Source organism: Neoarius graeffei, chromosome 5 (genome assembly GCF_027579695.1).
Source record: "Neoarius graeffei isolate fNeoGra1 chromosome 5, fNeoGra1.pri, whole genome shotgun sequence".
In the NCBI taxonomy this organism is placed as follows: Eukaryota; Metazoa; Chordata; class Actinopteri; order Siluriformes; family Ariidae; genus Neoarius; species Neoarius graeffei.
In genome coordinates, this window is record NC_083573.1 from 8,738,173 (window position 1) to 8,761,297 (window position 23,125).

The 23,125-nt window shown below is 41.6% G+C and overlaps 1 protein-coding gene across 2 annotated transcripts in view; it reads left to right on the top strand.

Moving 5' to 3' along the window:
• The window catches only part of nlrc3 (NLR family, CARD domain containing 3), a 49,462-nt gene that overhangs the window by 22,063 nt on the left and 4,274 nt on the right, over window positions 1-23,125 (top strand). For both annotated transcript variants that reach the window (XM_060921146.1, XM_060921145.1), the window contains exons 8-18: window positions 1,098-1,181; window positions 1,292-1,375; window positions 7,707-7,790; window positions 7,880-7,963; window positions 9,707-9,790; window positions 10,318-10,401; window positions 10,491-10,574; window positions 10,958-11,041; window positions 11,391-11,474; window positions 11,569-11,652; window positions 19,233-19,316. In XM_060921146.1, coding sequence (XP_060777129.1) covers window positions 1,098-1,181; window positions 1,292-1,375; window positions 7,707-7,790; window positions 7,880-7,963; window positions 9,707-9,790; window positions 10,318-10,401; window positions 10,491-10,574; window positions 10,958-11,041; window positions 11,391-11,474; window positions 11,569-11,652; window positions 19,233-19,316 — 924 coding nt within the window. The remainder of the gene's footprint in view (window positions 1-1,097; window positions 1,182-1,291; window positions 1,376-7,706; window positions 7,791-7,879; window positions 7,964-9,706; window positions 9,791-10,317; window positions 10,402-10,490; window positions 10,575-10,957; window positions 11,042-11,390; window positions 11,475-11,568; window positions 11,653-19,232; window positions 19,317-23,125) is intronic.

The following is a 23,125-nucleotide window of genomic DNA, read 5'->3' on the forward strand; positions in this document are numbered from 1 at the left end:
AAAGGTGAACTCAAAACTTACCACACGGTCTTCAAATTTCCCACCAAAGAGGATATGACATCACATGATGTTGGTCACATGACTTAGGACCAAACCATTTGCCGATTTATTGGGGGGGGGGGGGGGGGGGGGTTCAGTGGGTAACACAGTTGACATAAGTTTCTCGGACGCACACAAAATTCTTCATTTAATTTATAATATAAAGCATTTTAGGCTTTTAAACACACTTGTCATATTATAATAATTACCATGATTAAATATTTGTAAAAATTTTAAACAAAAACCTTTTTTTTAAATGTAAATATGAAGACCAAACCTGACATTTGGAAAATCGGACAGCATAAAAACACCAAATTCCAGTATTATATATGCATTTTTGCAGAGTAAAATGATGTAATTTGTTGACTTTTTGTATTATATAAAAGAGAAATGTGTGCTAATGTACAAAAGATCATTGGCTGAAATTAATAGTTAGTGAAACTGACAAATACAGCACATGGACTTGAGATGTCCCCCTAATTATAGAATGACTCATATATCCTCCTAAGGCCCAAGCTGTTTTTTTACATGCATTTTTTATTTCTCTTTGCTATTTGGACTTATTAGAACCTGATTAGAATAAAAACTAAGCATCATCTTTTGATAAGATGTACTTTTCGAGAAAAAGTATGTCCACATATGTGGATTCTTGTTCCGAATTTCCATAAAGTGCTGTCCACGCATGTGACCGCTAAGCCCTAGGAGGATATATATATATATATATATATATATATATATATATATATATATATATATACACAAATTGGTTCAAATAACCAAACAGTCAAGGGCACTTGAGGTATAGCAGGTAAACATGAAGCATGAAATAAGCAGAATAAACAAACTAGCAGCTGTTAAGATTAGGTAGTGCGGAATAGTGCAAATGAGTGAGGTAAAGTGAGATGTGCGGTCCCTGAGTTCAGTGTGTTAATGAATGATGAGATGTATGTGTGTGTGTGTAATAAATCCCATAAATCTAAAAAAAAAAAAAAAAAGTAAATAATAGTTATAACACTGTGTGTGTGTGTGTGTGTGTGTGTGTGTGTGTGTGTGTGTAGTCTTCAAAGCAATCAGATCGAAGACGAGGGAGCTCGAGCACTGGCCGAGGTTTTGCAGTCAAACAGGAAACTCACCACACTAAAGTAAGTGGTGCAGTGCATTTACATTGAAATTGCATTATAATGTGAACATATTATTGGATTTCCAATTTTTTTTTTTTTATGTCATCACATATTTAATTTGTGTGTTTCAGTGTTCAAAAGAACAGCATAGGCCCAGATGGGGTGAAGAGAATTGCAGAAGCACTCACAAAAAATCAGATTTTACAAGACCTCAAGTATGAACCGTGCTTTCAAAACACTTCACACTAAGGTTCACTTGGGTAAGGAATAAAACACTTGTGGGCATGCTGTTGGAGGAAAATAATTAATAAATTAAATAATTTTACCACCCTGGAGTTGATGGTTGTCCTATCAAAGCATGCCAAGAAGTGTTTCATTCCTCTTATACAACAACTGCAATTTTTCTTTAAAAAAAAAAAAAAGTCATGCTTTTACACAGCTAGCTTCTTTTTCTCTCTCTCTCTCTCTCTCTCTCTCTCTCTCAGAATAATAATAATAATAATAATAATAAAGCACCTTACCACATATACAACTGAGAAAGTGCAACGTTGTCTGTTAGCGACTTTTGCAGTGTTGAAAATTAATCAATCACTATTAAATGCATTAGTAAGTCATAAATTGTGCATGAATGCACAATGAGTACATTTTTTTTCAATTCATTGCTGTTTGTTTAAAATCCTGGCGACACGCTGACCTAATGTTTATTCCATCCATGACTAAAATAAGGACGAACATAAACTGATGCCTTAACGAACATGTTCATGGACAAATACAGACAAAAACATTGATTAAAGCTAGACTGCCTTTCAGATTTTTCAAGTCTAGGTCGTAAAAAGAATTTCCCCCGACACCCAATTATTTTTGTTGTGTGGACCGAAAGCTACTGAATTCGACTCTCAGACTTCCAATGGTATTATTTTTTACAAAGAACAATTAATGAATTTATCTCCACGTGGCCCTAAATTCTCTGCTATTTTTTCCTGCTTCACCATGACCCAATTCAAGATACTACGTCATCCATCACGTGGTGGGCTTTCCCCGTTCGCGCAAGGCATTGGGGGATACAAATTTGAAACAGGAGAGGAAAATGGAAGGCGTGAGTGTGCGAATGAAACGTGAAAGACCAACTACAGTAACGGAAAGAAAGTGAGAAGAAAAGACGTTATGTTCTATACAAAGGAAAGGAAACGCAGGACCAAACTAATAAATATCGGCGCTCAGCGAGCACCTCGGTGTGATCAGCTGTTCGTTTAGCGACAGAATGATGGAACTGTCAGCGCACGCTCAAAGGGAAACCTGTGAATGCGCATGCACACACGGACTTCCTCTGTCTGCTTGACTGCACGATTTCATGCGCGTTATTTGCTCGGGAATCCCCTCAAATTAAATAACTTCCCAGCCACAGAATGGCCTGATATTTTGTGAGATATTACAGAAATAAACATGTATCACAATGACCACATTTCAGAGGGAACGAAATTTCACCGATTTTATGAACTCAAAAGGCCGCCTAGCTTTAATATAGCATATAAGCATCTTTTAATATCAGGATTACTTTCATAACCTAACCTGTGAAGTAATGTTTACTGAACATTTATTTTGTGATTTTAATGTTCATTAAAGGTGTGTATAATGTGAGTTAATGAAGAGAATCTTCATTCGTTAACACCAAAAGCATACTCTGTTGTTTATTAATTATTACGGTACTCAAGACATTAGTTCACATTAGCCATGCTTAGAATATACTTGACCTTATGCAAAACAATAATAATAACAAGTGTTGCCAGGCAAAACAAACCTTGCCCGACAGTAATTATGATGAATATGAAGGAAGATATTGCGAAAAAACTATTTTGATCTTTTTGGTGATTTTGACCTTGCGTGTGAACATACTTGGCCAATAAACATGGTTCTGATTTTGATTCTCTGCTGCGCTTAGCCAATCAGAACACACTGTACTGCTTACTGCTCTCAGCCAATCGGAACACACCGTACTGCGCGATTGTTACACTCTTACGTTCTTAGAGAATGATGACATAATGGCTACCGACTCTATATGAGGCAGTTGCCACAAAAACCTTGACCTTAACCGGATGGCCGCCAAAATGTTGGAGGTTCTATTTGGGACCAATATCCATCTATCCTGAAAGTTTCATGAAGATTGGCTGTTTTCCTGTAATATCATTAACAAAAAAACAAAGAAACAAACAAACCCGACCGAAAACAATACCTCGCCCCCTGGCGGACTCCGTCCCAGGCGAAGTAACAAAAACAAACCCCACCGAAAACAATACCTCGCCCCCTGGTGGACTCCGTCCCAGGCAAGGTAACAAACAAACCCCATTGAAAACAATACCTCGCCTCCTGGTGGATTCTGTCCCAGGCGAGATAACAAACAAACCTGACTGAAAACAATACCTCGCCCCCTGGCGGACTCCGTCCCAGGCGAGGTAACAAACAAACCCAACCGAAAACAATACCTCACCCTCTGGCGGACTCCGTCCCAGGCGAGGTAACAAACAAACCCAGCCGAAAACAATACCTCACCCCCTGGTGGACTCTGTCCCAGGCGAGGTAACAAACAAACCCCATCGAAAACAATACCTCACCCCCTGGTGGACTCCGTCCCAGGTGAGGTAACAAACAAACTCCATCGAAAACAATACCTTGCCTCCTGGTGGATTCCGTCCCAGGCGAGATAACACAAACATGACTGAAAACAATACCTCGCCCCCTGGTGGATTCTGTTCCAGGCGAGATAACAAACAAACCTGACTGAAAACAATATCTCGCCCCCTGGCGGACTCCGTCCCAGGTGAGGTAACAAACAAACCCAACCGAAAACAATACCTCGCCCCCTGGCGGACTCTGTCCCAGGCGAGGTAACAAACAAACCCCATCGAAAACAATACCTTGCCCTCTGGTGGATTCTGTCCCAGGCAAGATAACAAACAAACTTGACTGAAAACAATACCTCGCCCCCGGCGGACTCCGTCCCAGGCGAGGTAACAAACAAACCCAACTGAAAACAATACCTCACCCCCTGGTGGAGGTAAATAATAATTTAAGTGCACTATCCAGTTTTTCTCCAAGTATACTAAATGTCAGGTAGTAACATACCTACAGATTTCGGTTAATATACTAGTATTTCTAGCAAGGGTACCTGAGAATAAGTGCACTAGGTAACAAACTATTAATTTCCTTTTATATGTACTCGTCATAATGTGTTTATCAAAACTATTCCATGTAGTATACAAAATATTCAAGTCTACTTAAAGGTGCTGACTGCAAAGTCATCTGAAATGTTCAAAATTTTTTATTATGCATGGCATTTTCCTATGTCTTGCAAGAACAATATCATATGAACGAATAAGATGTGATCATTTTGATGTCCTGAGGGTCACTTTTCTCCATTTTGGGACCATTTTCCTCCCTCTTGATGTAAACAGGACGGCCCTAAGGAAATGAGGAGTTTGAACTAATTAGCATAACGATGAAACTGCTTCACACCAAGATGGCGACGTGCAAAAAACCTCGTGACTCTGCATCGACCTCGGAGAATTTTGCGTTGCAAGGATGTACAGTGAGAGTAAAAAGTATTTGATCCCTTGCTGATTTTGTTGGTTTGCCCACTAATAAAGACATGATCATTCTATACTTTTAATGGTAGATGTATTCTAACATGGAGAGACAGAATATCAAAACGAAAATCCAGAAAATAACTTTAAAGAATATATTTTAATTGATTTATTTCATTAAGGGAAATAAGTATTTGATCCCTCTAGCCAAAAGCACTTAATACTTGGTGGCAAAGCCTTTGTTTGCAAGCACAGTGGACAGATGTTTGTTGTAGTTAACCACAAGGTTAGCACACATATCAGGGGGAATTTTGGCCCACTCTTCTTTGCAGATCCTCTCTAAATCATTAAGGTTGGTGGGCTGTCGCTTGGCAACTCGGACCTTCAGCTCCCTCCATAGATTTTCGATTGGATTGAGGTCCGGAGACTGGCTGGGCCACTCCATGACCTTAATATGGTTCTTCTTGAGCCACTCCTTTGTTGCCTTTGCTGTATGCTTTGGGTTGTTGTCATGTTGGAAGACCCAACCACGGCCCATTTTCAACTTCCTGGCAGAGGGGAGGAGGTTGTCCCTCAGGACTGCACGGCACATGGCTCCATCCATCTTCCCACTGATGCGGTGAAGTAGCCCTGTGCCCTTGGTAGAGAAACACCCCCAAAACATAATGCTTCCACCTCCATGCTTGACGGTGGGCACAGTGTTCCTGGGGTCATAGGCAGCATTTTTCTTCCTCCACACATGACGAGTAGACTGTGGTTGGTTGAAGAGAGCAACTGGACTTGCTTGACGATTCTTGAAAACGTTTCGCCTCTCCTCCGAAAGGCATCCTCAGTTCTGTCTGACTACTAGGGAGTATCCGGTATTTATTCTCTCATGGATCATCATAGAATCTGAATCAGAATGCTGATGGCTGCATTGTGGGCGGCTGACAAGATGTCATAGACACCCACCTCTGTTCAATGATGGTCGTTCCAGGTTGACAAAAATGAACGATCCACTCTGGCTAAGATGTCTGCCAGTTTTCTGGAAGTCCTCTCATACTCCCGCACCAGTCGAAGGGATCTCATCCCAAAGTGCGTAGAAACATATCTGTGAAGAAACTCAGTCGTCCAGGTACATAGTAATCTGTGGTTGGTTGAAGAGAGCAACTGGACTTGCTTGACGATTCTTGAAAACGTTTCAGAAACGTTTTCAAGAATCGTCAAGCAAGTCCAGTTGCTCTCTTCAACCAACCACAGATTACTATGTACCTGGACGACTGAGTTTCTTCACAGATATGACGAGTAGAGTTTAGGCCAAATAGTTCAATTTTGGTCTCGTCTGACCACAGAACCTTCTCTCAATCACTTTGTACATCTTTGAGGTGATCATTGGCATACTTTAGGCGGGCCTCCACATGTGCCTTCTTAAGCAGGGGTACCTTTCGGGCACTGCAGGATTTTAATCCATTGCGGCGCAAAGTGTTGCCAATTGTTTTCCTGGTGACTGTGGTCCCAGCTGCCTTGAGGTCATTCACAAACTCCCGCTGTGTGGTTGCAGGCCGATTTCTCACAGTTCTCATGATCATTGCCACCCCACGAGGTGAAATCTTCTGTGGAGCACCAGACCGAGGTCTATTGATGGTCATGTTATACTTCTTAAATTTTCTCACAATTGCACCAATGGTTGTTACTTTAATACCCAGCATCTTGCTAACGTTTTTGTAGCCCATTCCAGATTTGTGCAGGTCAACAATCCTGTCTCTGAGGTCCTGAGAGAGTTCTTTGGTCTTACCCATGTTGGAGAGTTTGGAATCTGTCTGATTGTCTGATTCTGTGAACAGGTGTCTTTCATACAGGTGATTAGTTAGAACAGGTGTCTTCAATTCAGGTAACAAGTTGATTGGGAGTGTCTAACTGGTCTGTGAAAGCCAGAACTCCTAATGCATACTAGGGGATCAAATGCTTATTTCCCTCAATGAAATACAAATCAATTAATATATATTCTTTAAAGTTATTTTCTGGATTTTCTTTTTGATATTCTGTCTCTCCATGTTAGAATACATTTACCAATTAAAAGTATAGAATGATCATGTCTTTATTAGTGGGCAAACCAATAAAATCAGCAAGGGATCAAATAATACTTTTTACGCTCACTGTAATTTGTGGTTGACATTCGCGCCTATATCTTTTCTCAGTTCCTGCTTTTGCATATCATTTCTTTCTCTGTAAGATCAAAACATTCGCTGTGTAACTCCATACCATATCGCTACCATGGAATTGAGCCGATGCATTCTAAGGTTAAGATAGCTAAGTGCTAGCTAGAATTATTTTATCTGTCCAGAAAAATGACACGTCATCTACCCGGTTGCGCTTTCCTTTTCCGCTGGCAGGAGAGCCGAGTCCGCCATGCTTGCCCACACTGACTTGTTTTGGTTAAAAGTAGGTCAAACGCGCCTCACGGTGGTCACGTGATATTGTTGCTCACTTGCGTTGGCGATCTCCGGAATCATAAAATGCGGGACGCATTTTATCTTGGCAAAACATTTCCACACAGGATACATGGTGTGTGTGTGTGTGTGGAGCAGCGAAACATCTGGAAACTCCAACAGCAATAGAAATGGAACATTTTGCCCAAAATTCAACTTTGCAGACTCAGGACCTTTTTAAATTACATCCAGGTTAAATTATGATGGTGTTTTATGGGAACAATTTTAATCCAGTCTGCACTTAGTTTTAAAGCTACGCTAAAAGTGCACTTACAGTATTAACAGTATGCCAAGGATATATATTTGTAAATTTCTCTATTTAGTTCACATTCAGTCAGGCACCAGTTATTGTATGTAAGCGCTAATGACTTGTGGTTTATTAATGTTTGTCAATGTTCACAGACACCATAAATTAAGCCGCGACTAAAGATAGTACATTTTGTGTTTGTTTGTAAATGTGCTTTTGTTTTTTTATAATGAAACATTTGCATTTATCACAGTGTATCTGGCAATCACTTGGGAGATATGGGTGCACTAGCACTGGCTCAAGCACTCGCAGTCAACCATACACTCCAAACTCTGAGGTAATATGTACACACGCACGTAACATGTCAATAAATGCCAATTCTAAGTCTACGTCACTCACAATCGCCTTTCTTTCTGCCTTCATCAGCCTCCAGAGTAACTCTGTGAGTGATAAGGGTATGAAGGCGTTGACTCAGGCCCTGCGCTTCAACAAAGGCCTCGCTAAACTCAAGTGAGTATATATATGTGCGCATGTTGTTTGCTGTTAATTCTATTGTCATAGGCACCAAAGGTCCTTGGTAAATTAAAACCTGTTGGGACATTGTGGTGGTCCCCATAATGTAAAAATGTATTTTCATTTCAAATAATGCTACACTATATGCATTCTTGAATTCTTGTAGGGAACAAAGGTTCCCATTTGCCATAGGAAAACCTGAAAATGTATGACATGGTTGGGAAATATTGTTGGTCCCTATAATGAGTGTGTTTTTATATATCTCAAAAAGTAATATGCTATTTTTATTATTCTGTGCTACTGTTAATTCTATGGGCGGCACGGTGGTGTAGTGGTTAGCGCTGTCGCCTCACAGCAAGAAGGTCCGGGTTCGAGCCCCGTGGCTGGCGAGGGCCTTTGTGTGGAGTTTGCATGTTCTCCCCGTGTCCGCGTGGGTTTCCTCCGGGTGCTCCGGTTTCTCCCACAGTCCAAAGACATGCAGGTTAGGTTAATTGGTGACTCTAAATTGACCGTAGGTGTGAATGTGAGTGTGAATGGTTGTCTGTGTCAGCCCTGTGATGACCTGGCGACTTGTCCAGGGTGTACCCCGCCTTTCACCCGTAGTCAGCTGGGATAGGCTCCAGCTTGCTTCCGACCCTGTAGAACAGGATAAAGCGGCTAGAGATGATGAGATGAGATGTTAATTCTATGGTCAGAGGCACCAAAGGTCTCTGTTAAATTAAAACCTGTTGGGACGTTGTGGTGGTCCCCATAATGTAAAAATGTATTTTCATTTCAAATGGTGCTACATTATACTATGAATTTTTGTCGGGAACAAAGGTCCCCATTTGCCATAAGAGAACCTAAAAATGTATGACTTGGTTGGGAAATATTGTTGGTCCTTATAAGTGTATTTTTTTTTTTTTAATCAAAAAGTAATATACTATTCTATGCTGTGTGTGTGTGTGAGAGAGACTGTTAATTCTATTGTCATAGGCACCAAAGGTCCCCATTAATTTAAAACCTGTTGGGATGTTGTGGTGGTCCCCATAATGTCTCATCATTATCTCTAGCCGCTTTATCCTGTTCTACAGGGTCGCAGGCAAGCTGGAGCCTATCCCAGCTGACTACGGGCGAAAGGTGGGGTGCACCCTGGACAAGTCGCCAGGTCATCACAGGGCTGACACATAGACACAGACAACCATTCACACTCTCATTCACACCTACGGTCAATTTAGAGTCACCAGTTAACCTAACCTGCATGTCTTTGGACTGTGGGGGAAACCGGAGCACCCGGAGGAAACCCACGCGGACGAGGGGAGAACATGCAAACTCCGCACAGAAAGGCCTTCTTGCTGTGAGGCAACAGCGCTAACCACTACACCACCGTGCCGCCCTCCCCATAATGTAAAATTGTATTTTCATTTCAAATAATGCTACACTATAATGTGCATTCTTGAATTCTTGTAGGGAACAAAGGCCCCCATTTGCCATAGGAAAACCTGAAATTGTAGGACATGGTTGGGAAATACTTTTGGTCCCTATAATGACGAGTGTAATTTTTTATATCAAAAAGTAATATACTATTCTATGCTCTGTGTGTATGTTGCTGTTAATTCTATGGTCATATGCACCAAAGGTCCCTATTAATTTAAAACCTCTTGGGACATTGTGGTGGTCCCCATAATGTAAAAATGTATTTCCATTTCAAATAGTGCTACACCTATACTATTGTGTGTGTGTGTGTGTGTGTGTGTGTAGCCTCAGGGAGAACTCCATTGGCATTGAAGGTGCTCGAGCTATCGCCCGGGCTTTAAAAGAGAACCACACACTGAGGGAACTTGAGTGAGTACACGCCTCCCTTCTGTCTTCCCGTATCATAAACTTTAATGTTTAAGATTTCCATTACAGTGTTTCCCTTTTGCTTGATTTTACATTTCTGAAGGTAAAAATGATAAACACGAGTGATTTAGTCACAGCTACACTACAGCGCCCCCTCCTGGTGATGGTTTATTACATTTCGACACTCACCCAACTTTCCTTCTGCGATTAATTTCCTCGTTTTTTGGGGTACTTTGTTTATCCGGTAACTAGGAATATTAATAACGTATTAATCTTGGCCCAAAATGCTGCATGTGACATTGTTTGTTTTACAGCAGTGCTGTCCGGATTTAGTGTTTTTCAGTGTTATGTTAGTTTCAAGGTCATGTTAGTGTACCTGACAGTGTTACAACAGACAGAGGAAAAAAATTGGCCTGAAATCACAGAATCCGAAACACTTAAATGTTGTTTTTTTTTCCCTTTGTGAAATTTCAGTCGTATTCTCACCTTGTTGGGCCCGCCAGTGATTTGTGAATATATTTGTGTGTCAGTCTCACAGCTAATCTTCTACATGATGAAGGTGTGAAAGCCATCGCAGAAGCAGTGAAGGTCAACAGAGCTCTGATTTCTTTGCAGTGAGTCTCACACACATACACACACATCACAGTAAACCAAGACACACTAGTTTAACAGGGTTCACCTTCTCTATCTATCTGTGTGTTAGTCTCCAATGGAACTTCTTGAAGGCCACTGCAGCTAAAGCTCTCGCTCAGTCCCTACAGGACAACAAGTTCATCCAGCTCCTGGAGTGAGTAGCTACAGATCTCCATCCATGATTTCACTTCACCTCCGTTTCACTCACGTCTCCATTTGTACTGTCACTAAAACTGCATTTCAAAGGCACTCCTGCTAAAATCGAGCTTTATTTTTGTCCTAGTAATGTTCCATCTTCAACAATAGGTGCCTTTTGCAGTTCGAAAAAATTTAAACGAGTAAGCTAGTAGCATTTAAATCCAGTTTGACTAGAAAGCGAGTAATGATGTTGATTTTATTCCTTACGTAATATATGTATTTACCTGCGCAAGCTAATTAACGAAGTAAACTAGGGCGAGTAATTTACCCTGTTTCTGATTGGCTGATTCAAGGGGTGTGTGTGTGTGTGTGTGTGTGTGTGTGTGTGTGTGTGTGTAGTCTCCAGGAAAATGCTCTGGGTGACGATGGGGTCATCTCGCTGGCAGGCGCACTAAAGGCTAACTCATCTCTCATGGTGCTCTAGTAAGTTAAACACACACACATTTTCCTTACTATCCTTATGAGGACCTTCTATGGACAAAATCATTTCAACCAAACTCTAACCTTAACATCAGAAACCAAAAGCAAAGGTTTGGGGTCTTTTTACGTTATTTATTTTTTTAACTGATGCAACACTTTTTGTAAAACTCTTTGTGGGGACATGTGGTATGGTAAAAGCATGCCCCACACACGCGCACAGCAGGTAAAGTGCAGCATGTGGTCTGACAGCAGGCCTTAAAAATAGGTCATGTTCCGGAAAAGGCCTAGATTTCAACTTCCTGTCTTCCTGGAAGAATATATGAATGTGCTGTGTGTGTATGTGTGCATGCAGCCTTCAGGGTGTATCGGCAGGTGAAGCAGGTGCTGTAGCTCTGGCTGAAGCTCTGACGGTCAACCAAAGCCTCCACACACTTGAGTGAGTCAATCTCTATCTCGGTCGTCCTAATTTGTTTACTTCCTTTGGTGTCGTACGTCATCCTAAACACCTCACGTTCTCACCTTGTGCTCAGTCTCCGTGGTAACGTCATTGGCATGGGCGGGGCCAAGGCGCTCTCCAGCGCGCTGAAGACCAATCGGAGTTTGAGAAGTTTGAAGTGAGTAGTGTGCTGGGTAACAAACTTTTTAAATCCCACCACTATTATATAAAACACAATAGTAATGTGTTATAAGTGAAGTACAATAGCATTGCAGTGATGTGCGTGTGTGTATATATTGAGGTATTTCACCTGACGTCACAGGGTCACGTGACGCCCCGGTGTCCGCCATTTTGAACGTCAAGCTACATACTAACGCTGCAGACAGAGAGGGAGAACCGGCTTGAAAAAAAAAAAACGTGTTACAGACACCTAGAATAGATTAATTTGTCAGTAAGCACTCTATAAATAACCATGGGGTTTGCTTGTTGTGCTGTGGGCTGCCACGACAGACAGGGACAGCGTGCAGGACGCTCCTTTTACCCGTTTCTAGTGATGGGAATTTCGGCTCTTTTGGCTCTTCTTACTATAAGGAGCCGGCTCTTTCGGCTCCCAAACGGCTCCTGAGATTTTATTTTTGATTTAATTGCTGCAATTAACTAGTTAATTAATTACATTATTTATATTTTATCAATAGGATGTTTTCCATTTTATTTTTTAGTTTTTGTAGCCATTGTAAAGCTTTGTAAAGTATAGCAGTGTAAGGCCCAATCCCAATTCTAATTTCTACCCCTCCCCCTCCCCCTTCCCCTTGGCCCTTCCCCTTGAAACTGAGCTACAAGGGATAGGGCTTGAAATTCAACCCTTACATATTGGGATAGCCCTTCAACGATCGCATACGTCATCGCGTACCTCCGTCAGCGTTTACGTTAGCAAAACGTGACCAAATGCGTCATTGGCTGCGACCAGCCGCTACAGTCAGAGCCAGAGGCAGAAATCTCTGCTGGCAGGGTGTGATTTGTTAACTAACACCACTGAATGGGATATCTTTGGCGCTTCGTGCACCACATCCGACAGAATGAGGTGTCAGAACACTCATGTAAACAATAAAAGCGAGAATAACAGAACAAAACGTACGCAGTTAAGCAACCGAAAACAATACTCACTCCCAAAGCTTTTTAGCAGCAGCTTGGATTTCAGAAATCGCTGCTCATTCTCAGCTCGAAAGCGAATCAAGCGGCGTGTTTCCTCTGGATAACAACTTAAAACACGTAAATAATGGAGAAAATACATTTATGACAATCTTTCGCCGCGGGAACCGCCATCTTTCTGAAATCCGCATGAAATCTCGCTGAAATCCGCATGGCATTGTGGGAAATCACTCAAACCCCTTCGTTCGGAGTCAGCTCCAGGAAAATCTCCGTTTGGAGGGGTACAGAAGCCCTACCCCTTCCCCTACCCCTCCGCGTTAACTGGGATTGGGATACCCCTACCCCTTCACGTGAACGCGCAAAATGGAGGGGAAGGGCCAAGGGGTTGGTCCAAGGGGTGAAATGGGATTCGGCCTAACAATGTTCTAGCTATAGAAATAAAACTTACTTACCAATTAATAAATTTTCTCACAAACATAATGCAAAACTGTGTTATATTACCAATATAAAATACACAGCTGATTTTCCCCTCCTCAGGTGCCTCACAGACTCCTCTCCCCTGCGCTCCACAGCTTTAAGCATTACACCAATTTTCGTATTTTCGCAGCTGTGAATGACATCAACCCCCCCAACCAAAAAAAGTAGGCGTACACCATGCTACTTTTTTTTTCCTTTGAATGGTAATAGATAACACAAAGACGCAATCGGACAGACAGCAACTTTTTTTGTGAAAGTCTCTCTCTCTGAGGCACCTAAGGACAAAAAACCAATTCGGCTCCCACCGAAGAGCCGGCTCTTTGAACCGGATCGTTCGCGACCGACACATCACTACCGGTTTCCTACTGACCCAGACAAGAGGGCCAAATGGATTGCAGCTGTGAAGAGACAGGATTGGGAGCCAACAGAGTACTCCAGACTTTGCAGTGATCATTTCATTTCAGGTTAGTTTATCAGTTAACGCAATTTTGATAAAATATATAGCAAAAAGTAAATGGGTCAGTGTTTGTTAACCCATCTGAGCAGTAAAACAAGGCAGTGTTAATTTGTCTAGGGTTGCATGTAGCAGACATCAGACATAAAACGCAATAACGGAGGCTAGAAAGAAACGGGACACGGAAATAAATAAACAGGGCTCCATACCAAGGCTGGGTACAGTGTTTGTGATAAAAGACAGATCCAATTTAACACGAATCACAGCTTACTTTCTTGTTAAAATGTGCAAAGGTCTCCACCATCTCATACCGCCTTGCACTGAAGGACTTAAGCGTGCCGTCCAAAATGGCTGCGTCACATGACTTGGTCACGTGGGTGAAATACCTCAATACTTTTTATGTTCAGAATTTATTCGAGAAGCTGAAACGTAATAATTGTATAAACACGTGAAATGATGTTCATATTGATTTGCAAGAACGGTCAGGGTTTCCTTCACGGTCCTGCTTATCTTTGTAATGAGCTCTCATGAGATTTTCAGCTGTACGTCATTATCAGTGTTGGTTGCTAGCTAAAGGAAATACAAGTGAGAATTATTATAAAAAGCCCCCGAGATATCAGCGAGCAAATGGTTATTACGAAATGGTAGAAGTGTTATTTTTGGGGCGTTCAAAGAGAGCTTGTGCTTTCTAGATGAGAATGGGGAATACCGTGCCTTGCAAAAGTATTCATCCCCCTTGGTGTTTTTCGTTTTGTCGCATTACAAGCTGGAATTAAAATGGATTTCTGGAGGGTTAGCACCATTTGATTTACACAACGTGCCTACAGCTTTAAAGGTGCACACTGTTGTTTTATTGTGACACAAGATGAAAAACAGAAATCTGGAGTGTGCGCAAGTATTCACCCCCTTTCATATGACACCCCTAAATAGGAGCTGGTCCAACCAATTCGCTTCATAAGGTCACATAATTAGTTGATTAAGATCCACCTGTGTGCAAGCAAAGTGTCACATGGTGTCAACTTGTTCTGGAAAGACCCTGATTCTGCAAAACTACCAAGCAAGCAACATGAAAACCAAGGAGCCTCCAAACAGGTCAGAGACAAACTTGTGGAGAAGTATAGATCAGGGTTGGGTTATAAAAAAAATATCCCAAACTTTGAATATCCCACGGAGCACCATTAAATCCATTATAGCAAAATGGAAAGAATATGGCACCACTACAAACCTGACAAGAGAAGGCCGCCCACCGAAACTCACAGACCGGGTAAGGAGGGCATTAATCAGAGATCCAACAAAGACACCAAAGATAACACTGAAGGAGCTGCAAAGATCCACAGCGGAGATGGGAGTATCTTTCCACAGGACCACTTTAAGCTGTACACTCCACAGAGTGGGGCTTTATGGAAGAGTGGCCAGAAAAAAAGTCACTGCTTTAAATAAATAAATCAATAAATCACATTTGCTGTTTGTCCAACAGCATGTGGCAGACTCCCCAAACACATGGAAGATGATTCTCTGGTCAAATGAGACTAAAATTAAACTTTTTGGCCATCATGGGAAATGCCACGTGCGGTGCAAACCCAACACCCTGAGAACACCAATCCTACAGTGAAGCATGGTGGTGGCAGCATCATGCCGTGGGGATGTTTTTCATCTGCAGGGACAGGAAAGCTGGTCAGGACTGAAGGAAAGATGGATGGCCCTAAACACAGGGCAATTCTGGAGGAAAACCTGTTTGAGTCGGCCAGAGGTTTGAGACTGGGACGAAGGTTCACGGTGTAGCAGGACAATGACCCGAAACATCCTACTAAAACTACACTGGCATGGTTTAAAGGGAAACATTTAAAAGTCTTGGAATGGCCTCGTCAAAGCCCAGACCTCAATCCAATTGAGAATCTGTGGTATAATTTGAAGATTGCTGTACACCAACGCAACCCATCTAACTTGAAGGAGTTGGAGCAGTTTTGCCTTGAGGAAAGGGCAAAAACCCCAGTGGTGAGATGTGCTAAGCTAATAGAGACATACCCCAAGAGACTTGCAGCTGTAATTGTAGCTAAAGGTGGCTCTATAAAGCATTGACCTTGGGGGGGGGAGATTAATACCTATGCACACTCCAGATTTCTGTTTTTTCATCTTTAATTATTGCTTGTCACAATAAAAAACAACAATGTGCTCCTTTAAAGTGGTAGGCATGATGTGTAAATCAAATTGTTCTAACCCCCCAAAAAATCCATTTTAATTCCAGCTTGTAATGCAACAAAACAGGATGAGTACTTTTGCAAGGCACTGTCCATTGACGGTTACTGGCTCACAATTAAAATGTACAGACGTGGACAAATTTGTTGGTACCCTTCCACAAAGGAAACAAAAAAAGAACCCATAACTGTCTCTGAAATTATTTGAAAGTGACAAAAGTCAATGACCTCCGTCATTGTTTATTTCATGTTTAACACAAAATCAGACTTTGCTTTTGATTTTTGATTCAGCGAAATATTTTACAAACCCAAACAAATGAAAATGGCACGGACAAAAACGATGGTACCCTTAACGTAATATTTTGTCGCACAACCTTCAGCAGCAATCACTACTAACAAGCGATCCCTGAGTGAGACTTCTGCATCTGCCGACAGGTAGTTTGGTTGATTCTTCCTGAGCAAACCGCTCCAGCTGCCTCAAGCTTGAAGGGTGTGTTCTCCACACTGCATGTTTCACAGCTCTTTCCAGAGACGTTCGATTGGATTCAGATCAAGGCTCATCGAAGGCCACTTCAGAATAGTCCAATCTTTTGTTCTTCGCTGTTTGTTTCGGGTCTTTATCCTGTTGGAGGACCCATGACCTGCGACTGAGAGAGCTTTCTGACACTGGGTAGTAGGTTTCGCTCTAGATGGTCTTGAGATTTCATTGTGTCCTGCACAGATTCAAGGCACCCTGTGGCAGATGCAACAAACCAGCCCCAAATCATAACCGAGCCTCCTTCGTGTTTCACGGTAGGTACGGTGCTCCTTTCTTCGAGAGCTTCATTTTTTTTTCTTCTGTAGACATAGAACTGACGTGACTTGCAGACAAGTTTGAGTCTTGTCTCAGCTGTCTAAAGGACATGCTGGGTCTGTCTCAGAAACTGGGTACTGTGGGGGTACCCCACTAAATATACTGTCAATAAACTAAACGGTTTTGAATGGTGATGTTGGTTTTAATTTGAAATAAAATGATGAAAAAGAATACAGATAAAACTAAATATTTGTTGTGAATACTCGATTCAGAATTTGGCAAAAATTCTGCAAATTTGTGGAAAAATGGCAGCTTGATCCAGGGCATGATAAATGGTCGACTACATCGTGTTCCCTTAAAAAGGTTCTAGTCCACTGAAAAGTCTACAGTTATCACGAATTGTATTTTAAGTTATAACTTTATACACCTCAGGATTGGTGCGCTCACAGAATAATCATAACCGTAATAAAACATCATGCAAAATATTTCATCACCGTCATAACTCCGTTTTCCGCAGACCCAAAACCAATACGATCGTGTGTTTTGATCTAAACGGAAAGCCTCAGGGTCAAGGTCACGACCTCACCAAAAGTAGTAACTTAAAATCACTACGCCATATAAACATTTAGTTATAAATCTGCGATTTTGTTTTTTAAAACGAAAGCTGAAAGTTAGGTATAGAATGTTTCTTACAGAATATGTTACGATGGTAGCTGGTCTTGTCTGAATTTCTGAGCTATAAAACGAGTCGTGGTCTATTTTTTACCGTAGCGTGTTATTTGTGTGCGGGGAAGGACACACATTAACAACTTGCATGTGTAGAATGGAATTTTCCACTCCAGCAGTTAGAAGTTGATCGTGCTTCCATTTGCGGTCTTTCTGTTACGCGAGTTGATCTGTTTTCCTTCTTCTTTTGGGTTTTACAGCAGCTGGCGTCCAGTGTTGCATTACTGCCATCTACAGGTTTACCTTTGAGCGTGCACTGACAGTTCCATCATTCTGTCGCTAAACGAACAGCTGATCACACCGAGGTGCTCGCTGACCGCCACTATTTATTAGTTTGGTCCTGCGTTTCCTTTCCTTCGTATATAACATAACGTCTTTTCTTCTTGCTTTCCATTACTGCAGTCGGTCTTTCATGTTTCATTCATACACTCACGTCCTCCATTTTCATCTCCGGTTTCAAATTTGTATCCCACAATGCCTTGCGTGAACGGGGAAAGCCCGCCACATCATGCATGACATAGTATCTTATATTGAGTCATGGTGAAGCAGGAAAAAATCGCGGAGAATTTAGGACCACGTGGCCCTAAATTTATTAATTGCTCTATTTTAAAAAAAACCCAAACAAAAACTAATAAAATTGGAAGTCTGTGATTCAAATTCAGTAGCTTTTGGTCCACTAAACAAATACTTGGGTGTTGGGGAAAATTCTTTTTATGACCTAGACTTGAAAAATCTGAAAGGCAGTACAGCTTTAAACTTCTTAATATTTGCAGCTGTAGTCACAGAACATCAAGCTGCTTGGAGAAGGTCTTATGGTCTTTGCCTTGAATACACTTGTCTACAATTTTCTTTCTGATCTCCAACATCTTTCTCTGGTCCATGTTCAGTGTTCAACGATACCAAACGGCAGTGTGCCGACTTTTCTCCATTTGACTAGACCGAATGACTGATTCCAAAACTGAAGACACCTGTGATACTAATTAAGGTTCAACGATTCGTTTAAAATATCACATTATATATATCACCAATCATTTATAATCTTTTCTCAGGGTACCAACAAATCTGTCCAGGCTATTTTAGAATATCTTTCTAAAATAAACTCATGTATTTTCACACTACTTTTTTTTCTTGCTTTACTCTGATATACCAGAGGCATGCAAGTATACATGAGAAAGTTGCTTTTAATTTCATTACTTTCCAGGAGGAATAAAGCATTGTTTCAATGAGCTGTCAGGGTACCAACAAATTTGTCAATGTCTGTAGGCACAGAAAAATAAGCCGGAACGTTCCTTCCATCCATCCATTTTCTACCGCTTATCCGGACCGCAGCCTAAGCAGAGCAGCCCAGCCTTCCCTCTCCCAGCTCTTCCAAGGGAATACCAAGGCGTTCCCAGGCTAGCCGAGAGATGTAATCTCTCCAGCGTGTCCTGGGTCTGCTCTGGGGTCTCCTCCCTGTGGGACATGCCCAGAGAACCTCCCTTGGGAGGCTTCCAGGCCATGGCAATTCATGATGCCAGAACATTTTTTTTAATTTAAATTAAGGTAAAGGGTTCAGTTCTAGGTTTGCAGGGTGTCCATATTTTGACTTTGGGATGTTCTTTAGCAATTGGACCAACCAACATTTGCTCACCGTGAATAGTTATGTTTCCACCTACAGTGTTACCGCCTACACTGGTTCACATGGGGACGTATTATGATGCAAGTTTGGCTGATGATAAAAAATATCATGTAAGAAAAGTAAGAATGTCATTTACATTTATTTGAATTTTGCACAATGCTTGAATTTCACAGCTGAAGGTTGGTCAACTGTTCAAGAACCCACCAGAGGCTTTTTGAATTTTCTGGGATTTGAACTCATAATATTCTAGTCAAAAGCACAACCTAACCCCTGAGATAGCCATCAAGAAATAAAATCCTTCGATAATTAAGCTCTCTTTTTAATGCATTTATTTATTGTTGTATAGTCTTCAGGAGAACTCTTTGGGAATGGATGGAGCCATCTTCATCGCCACTGCGCTCAGAGGAAATCATCAGCTTACTTATATAAAGTAAGGTCCCTTTTGTTTCTACTTTAGCTTGGGAGAAAGTCACAAAAATAATCACCACAAAAACAAATGTAGTACAAAAATTCATAAAACCGAGGAACCAGAAGCTTAAGCTACGGTCACACGACAGCTTGCGATGCTTTTTCGATGAAAATGATGCACGGCGATATACAGGTGAGCTAAAAGTTGTGGTCACGTAGCAGGCGAACACTTAACCGTTGCAGCCACGCTCGCTCCAGTGTTGTAGTCGGGTCACTAAATCTCGAGTCCGAGAACAAGACCCTACCCGCACCACTTGACAGTGGCTGTTGCTGCCTTTATGTGAAAGCGTCTCTGCTACAGTGTTGGACTTGCGTTACTGCTCGACTGCCCCATTTTAGTTCATTGACTACAGATAAGCTTGTTCATCGCTCAGCAAGCCCCGCCCACTATTAACAGGCCAAATAACATGAGAGAGGGTTAACACTAGCTAGTTCATCGCTCAGCAAGCAAACCCTGCTATCAACAGAGCAATGAACATAGCGTGTCACTTCCTTCTCTGGGTGGAGTCTTGCCCAATGGCGATTGTACAGTTATGTGCAAAATAATAGCAGTCTAACATCACTAAATGTGTTTAATTACTGATTTTGGCAGAAAGGATAATACAACATGGGAAAAAATAGGTGTAGCTGAGTAATGGGCAACCAACAGAATCAGTCATGACATGCACTCTGCTAATTGGGTGCAATTGACTCATTTAATGAAAGGGGCGTGTTCAAATTAATAGCAGTGTGGAGTTCAATTAGAGAGGTCATTCATTCTGTGAAGAAACAGGTGTCAATTATGGCCCTTATTTAAAGAAGGAGGGCAGCAAATGTTGTACCTGCTGGTTTTAGCCCTTGCTCAGTGAGTAAAATGGGTCGTTCCAGACATTGTACCAAAGGAGAAAGAACTTTGATCAAGAAGTTGACTGGAGAGGGGAAAACATATAAAGAAGTGCAGAAAATAGTTGGCTGCTCAGCTAAAATGATCTCAAATGCTGTAAAATGGCAAACAAAACCCAAAACACGTGGTAGGAAAAAAAATATTACCATCCGCGTAGATCACAGAATAACAAAGAAGCATCCAATGATCAGCTCCAGGGAAATCAAAGAAGATCGTCAGTTACCTGGGAGTACGGCAACAATCAGAAGATGCCTATGTGAAGCCAAACTATTTGCAAGAAACCCTCGTAAAAGACGTGTTGAAAAGGTTACAGTTTGCCAAAGAACACATTGACTGGCCTAAAGAGAAGTGGCGCAACATTCTATGGACAAATGAGATCAAGATTGTTCTTATTGGGTCTAAAGGCCACAGACAGTTTGTGAGACGACCCATAAACAGTGAATTCAAGCCACCGTACACTGTGAAGACTGTAAAACATGGAGGTGCAAGCAGAATGGTTTGGGGATGTTTCTCATACTTTGGAGTCGGGCCCATTTATCGCATACCAGGCACCATGGACCAGTTTGAATATATCGAAATACTGGAAGAGGTCATGTTGCCTTATGCTAAAGAAGAAATGCCCTTGAAATGGGTGTTTCAGCTGGACAATGACCCCAAACACACCAGCAAGCAGGCAACATCCTGGTTCCAGACCAACAAGATTGATATTATGAAGTGGCCAGCCCAATCTCCAGACCTCAATCCGATTAAGAATTTGTATTGTGGCATCAAAAATGCTGTTTTTAATGCAAAACCCAAGAATGCAGAAGAACTGTGGAATGTAGTCCAGTCAGCTCGGGTTGGAATATCTCTTCGCAGGTGTCAGATGTTAGTTGACTCCATGCCACACAGATGTAAAGCAGTTATCAGAAATAAAAGGTTATACAACTAACTATTAGTTTCGTGATTAACAGAAAAGATAAATCTGTAAACAAATTTCTGTTTATACTGTAAATATTCGAGTTTGTAAATGAAAATGCAGACACTGCTATTTTTTTGAACAACCTATTATTCTTTTTTCTTCATTTTCAGTTTAAAATTGATATTTTGTTCATGTTTTCATTTGTAATTGAATATGCAGCGCTCCCAGTGCCTTTGTGTATATGGAAATAAATGCTATTATGAGGATTGAGCTTTTTCTCAATTGTTTTAAACACACTGCTATTATTTTGCACATAAGTGTAGTTCGAGGTTGTCGCCGTCGTCTCCTCGATAGTTCTTCTACATCTTGAACACCTAGCAGTCTGTCTAAGCAAAGCGGACAATCCGAGAGGCGTTCTCTCCAGGCATTTTAGCGCCATGAATGTGTGTTGTCTTGCACGAAATTGGTATAAAAATTAACGTCGATATAAATATCTTGTGCCAAATTATGATGGCACGTTACAAAAAAAAATAAAGAAAAAAGCAGAGTCCTTTTTACGAGTCCGAATGCAGTTAATGCACGAGTCCGAGTCAAGTCATGAATCCTTAAAATTAGGGCACGAGTCCTGGACTCGATTACTACAAGCCTGGCTCACTCACAGAACCCAGTCATTATGGGAAACACCTGATGCTGATTTGAATGCAATCAACATGTGCATGGAAGGACACAGAGGCTTTGCGAAGTATTATCACGGTCACGTTCGTTTCTAGCCATGTTTATGATTCTGCTTTGTTTGTTTTTGTAAATATCACGCCTGCTAATAAACACACTTCCTGCATTTAGATCCGTCTCCCGCCGCATACCTGACAGAATATTTGCAGGATTCTCTTTGAAAGTTCTCTGTGAAAACAGCATCCTTACATGTGTGTGCTGATTGCACTCAAATCAGCATCAAGCGCTTCTCATAACGTCTGGGTCCCAAGAGCGCGCACAACACACGCCGAAGGATCCCGGAATGTAAATACACCTTTTAATTTCTTACTGAAGATGAGGCTATACCTCGCTGCTGTGTTGATGAGGCTCTCGCAAGCATCGGGAACATGGATTCGAGACAAATACAATCTCAAGAGGCTCGAAGAAGGTTCCCCGAGCTTTGGGACATATTCGACGCTTAGCTTGGCGACGAAAACATCACCACCAAATTTCAATGCGTGCATTGAAATTATTCACGACGTTTTGGCCACTCATGAACCAGAGACGCACCAAAAAACAACTTGTGAAGAACTTGGTTCAAGAACAATCGTTATGTCTTGCACGACTGGTGGTGATGCTACCAATTTTTGATCAAGTATTCGCAAACTGTCATGTGACCGAGACCTGAGGAACCAGCTGCACCGGCTGAATGCGAGCTTGTTCATAAGTCAGGGAGTAAATCTGATCCTAAAACGTACGTCAAGGGAAGTTTGTTAAAAACTAGTGTCACGTACAACATGTAATTGCGCAAGGTACATGGTAAGTAGGAGTGCGTCAAGTTAACGTAAATCAAAACTTTGTCGAGAGCGACCATTTCTGTTCAGGCTACAACAAAGCTCACTTTTTTTTTTGACGCTGATGCTTTATACGGCCGCACGTGCAAGGGTTGATCATCTAAACAAGAACCTTGCTTAACACAGTACATCGGCTTCCCCTTCCCATTTCCTGCGAGTTGATGTTCAGATGTTCTTAGCTGTTGTTTTAATAGCTCTTCGAAGGCCAAAGGAATAGAACCAACCACCATGTTGAGAATCTGGAGTCGTTAGGAACTCCTATGTATAGATCCAGATGAAATTAGTCACTGGGGTAGCCATTTGGGACCATGAACGGAAAGTGGGCGGAGCTACATCTGGATAAAACATTGGGAATTTCACCTTCTACATTCACAAAACAGATGTCACTGTTGCTTTTTACCACTCAATAGCGTAGTTAGCAACTTGGGCTGGTTGCTAAT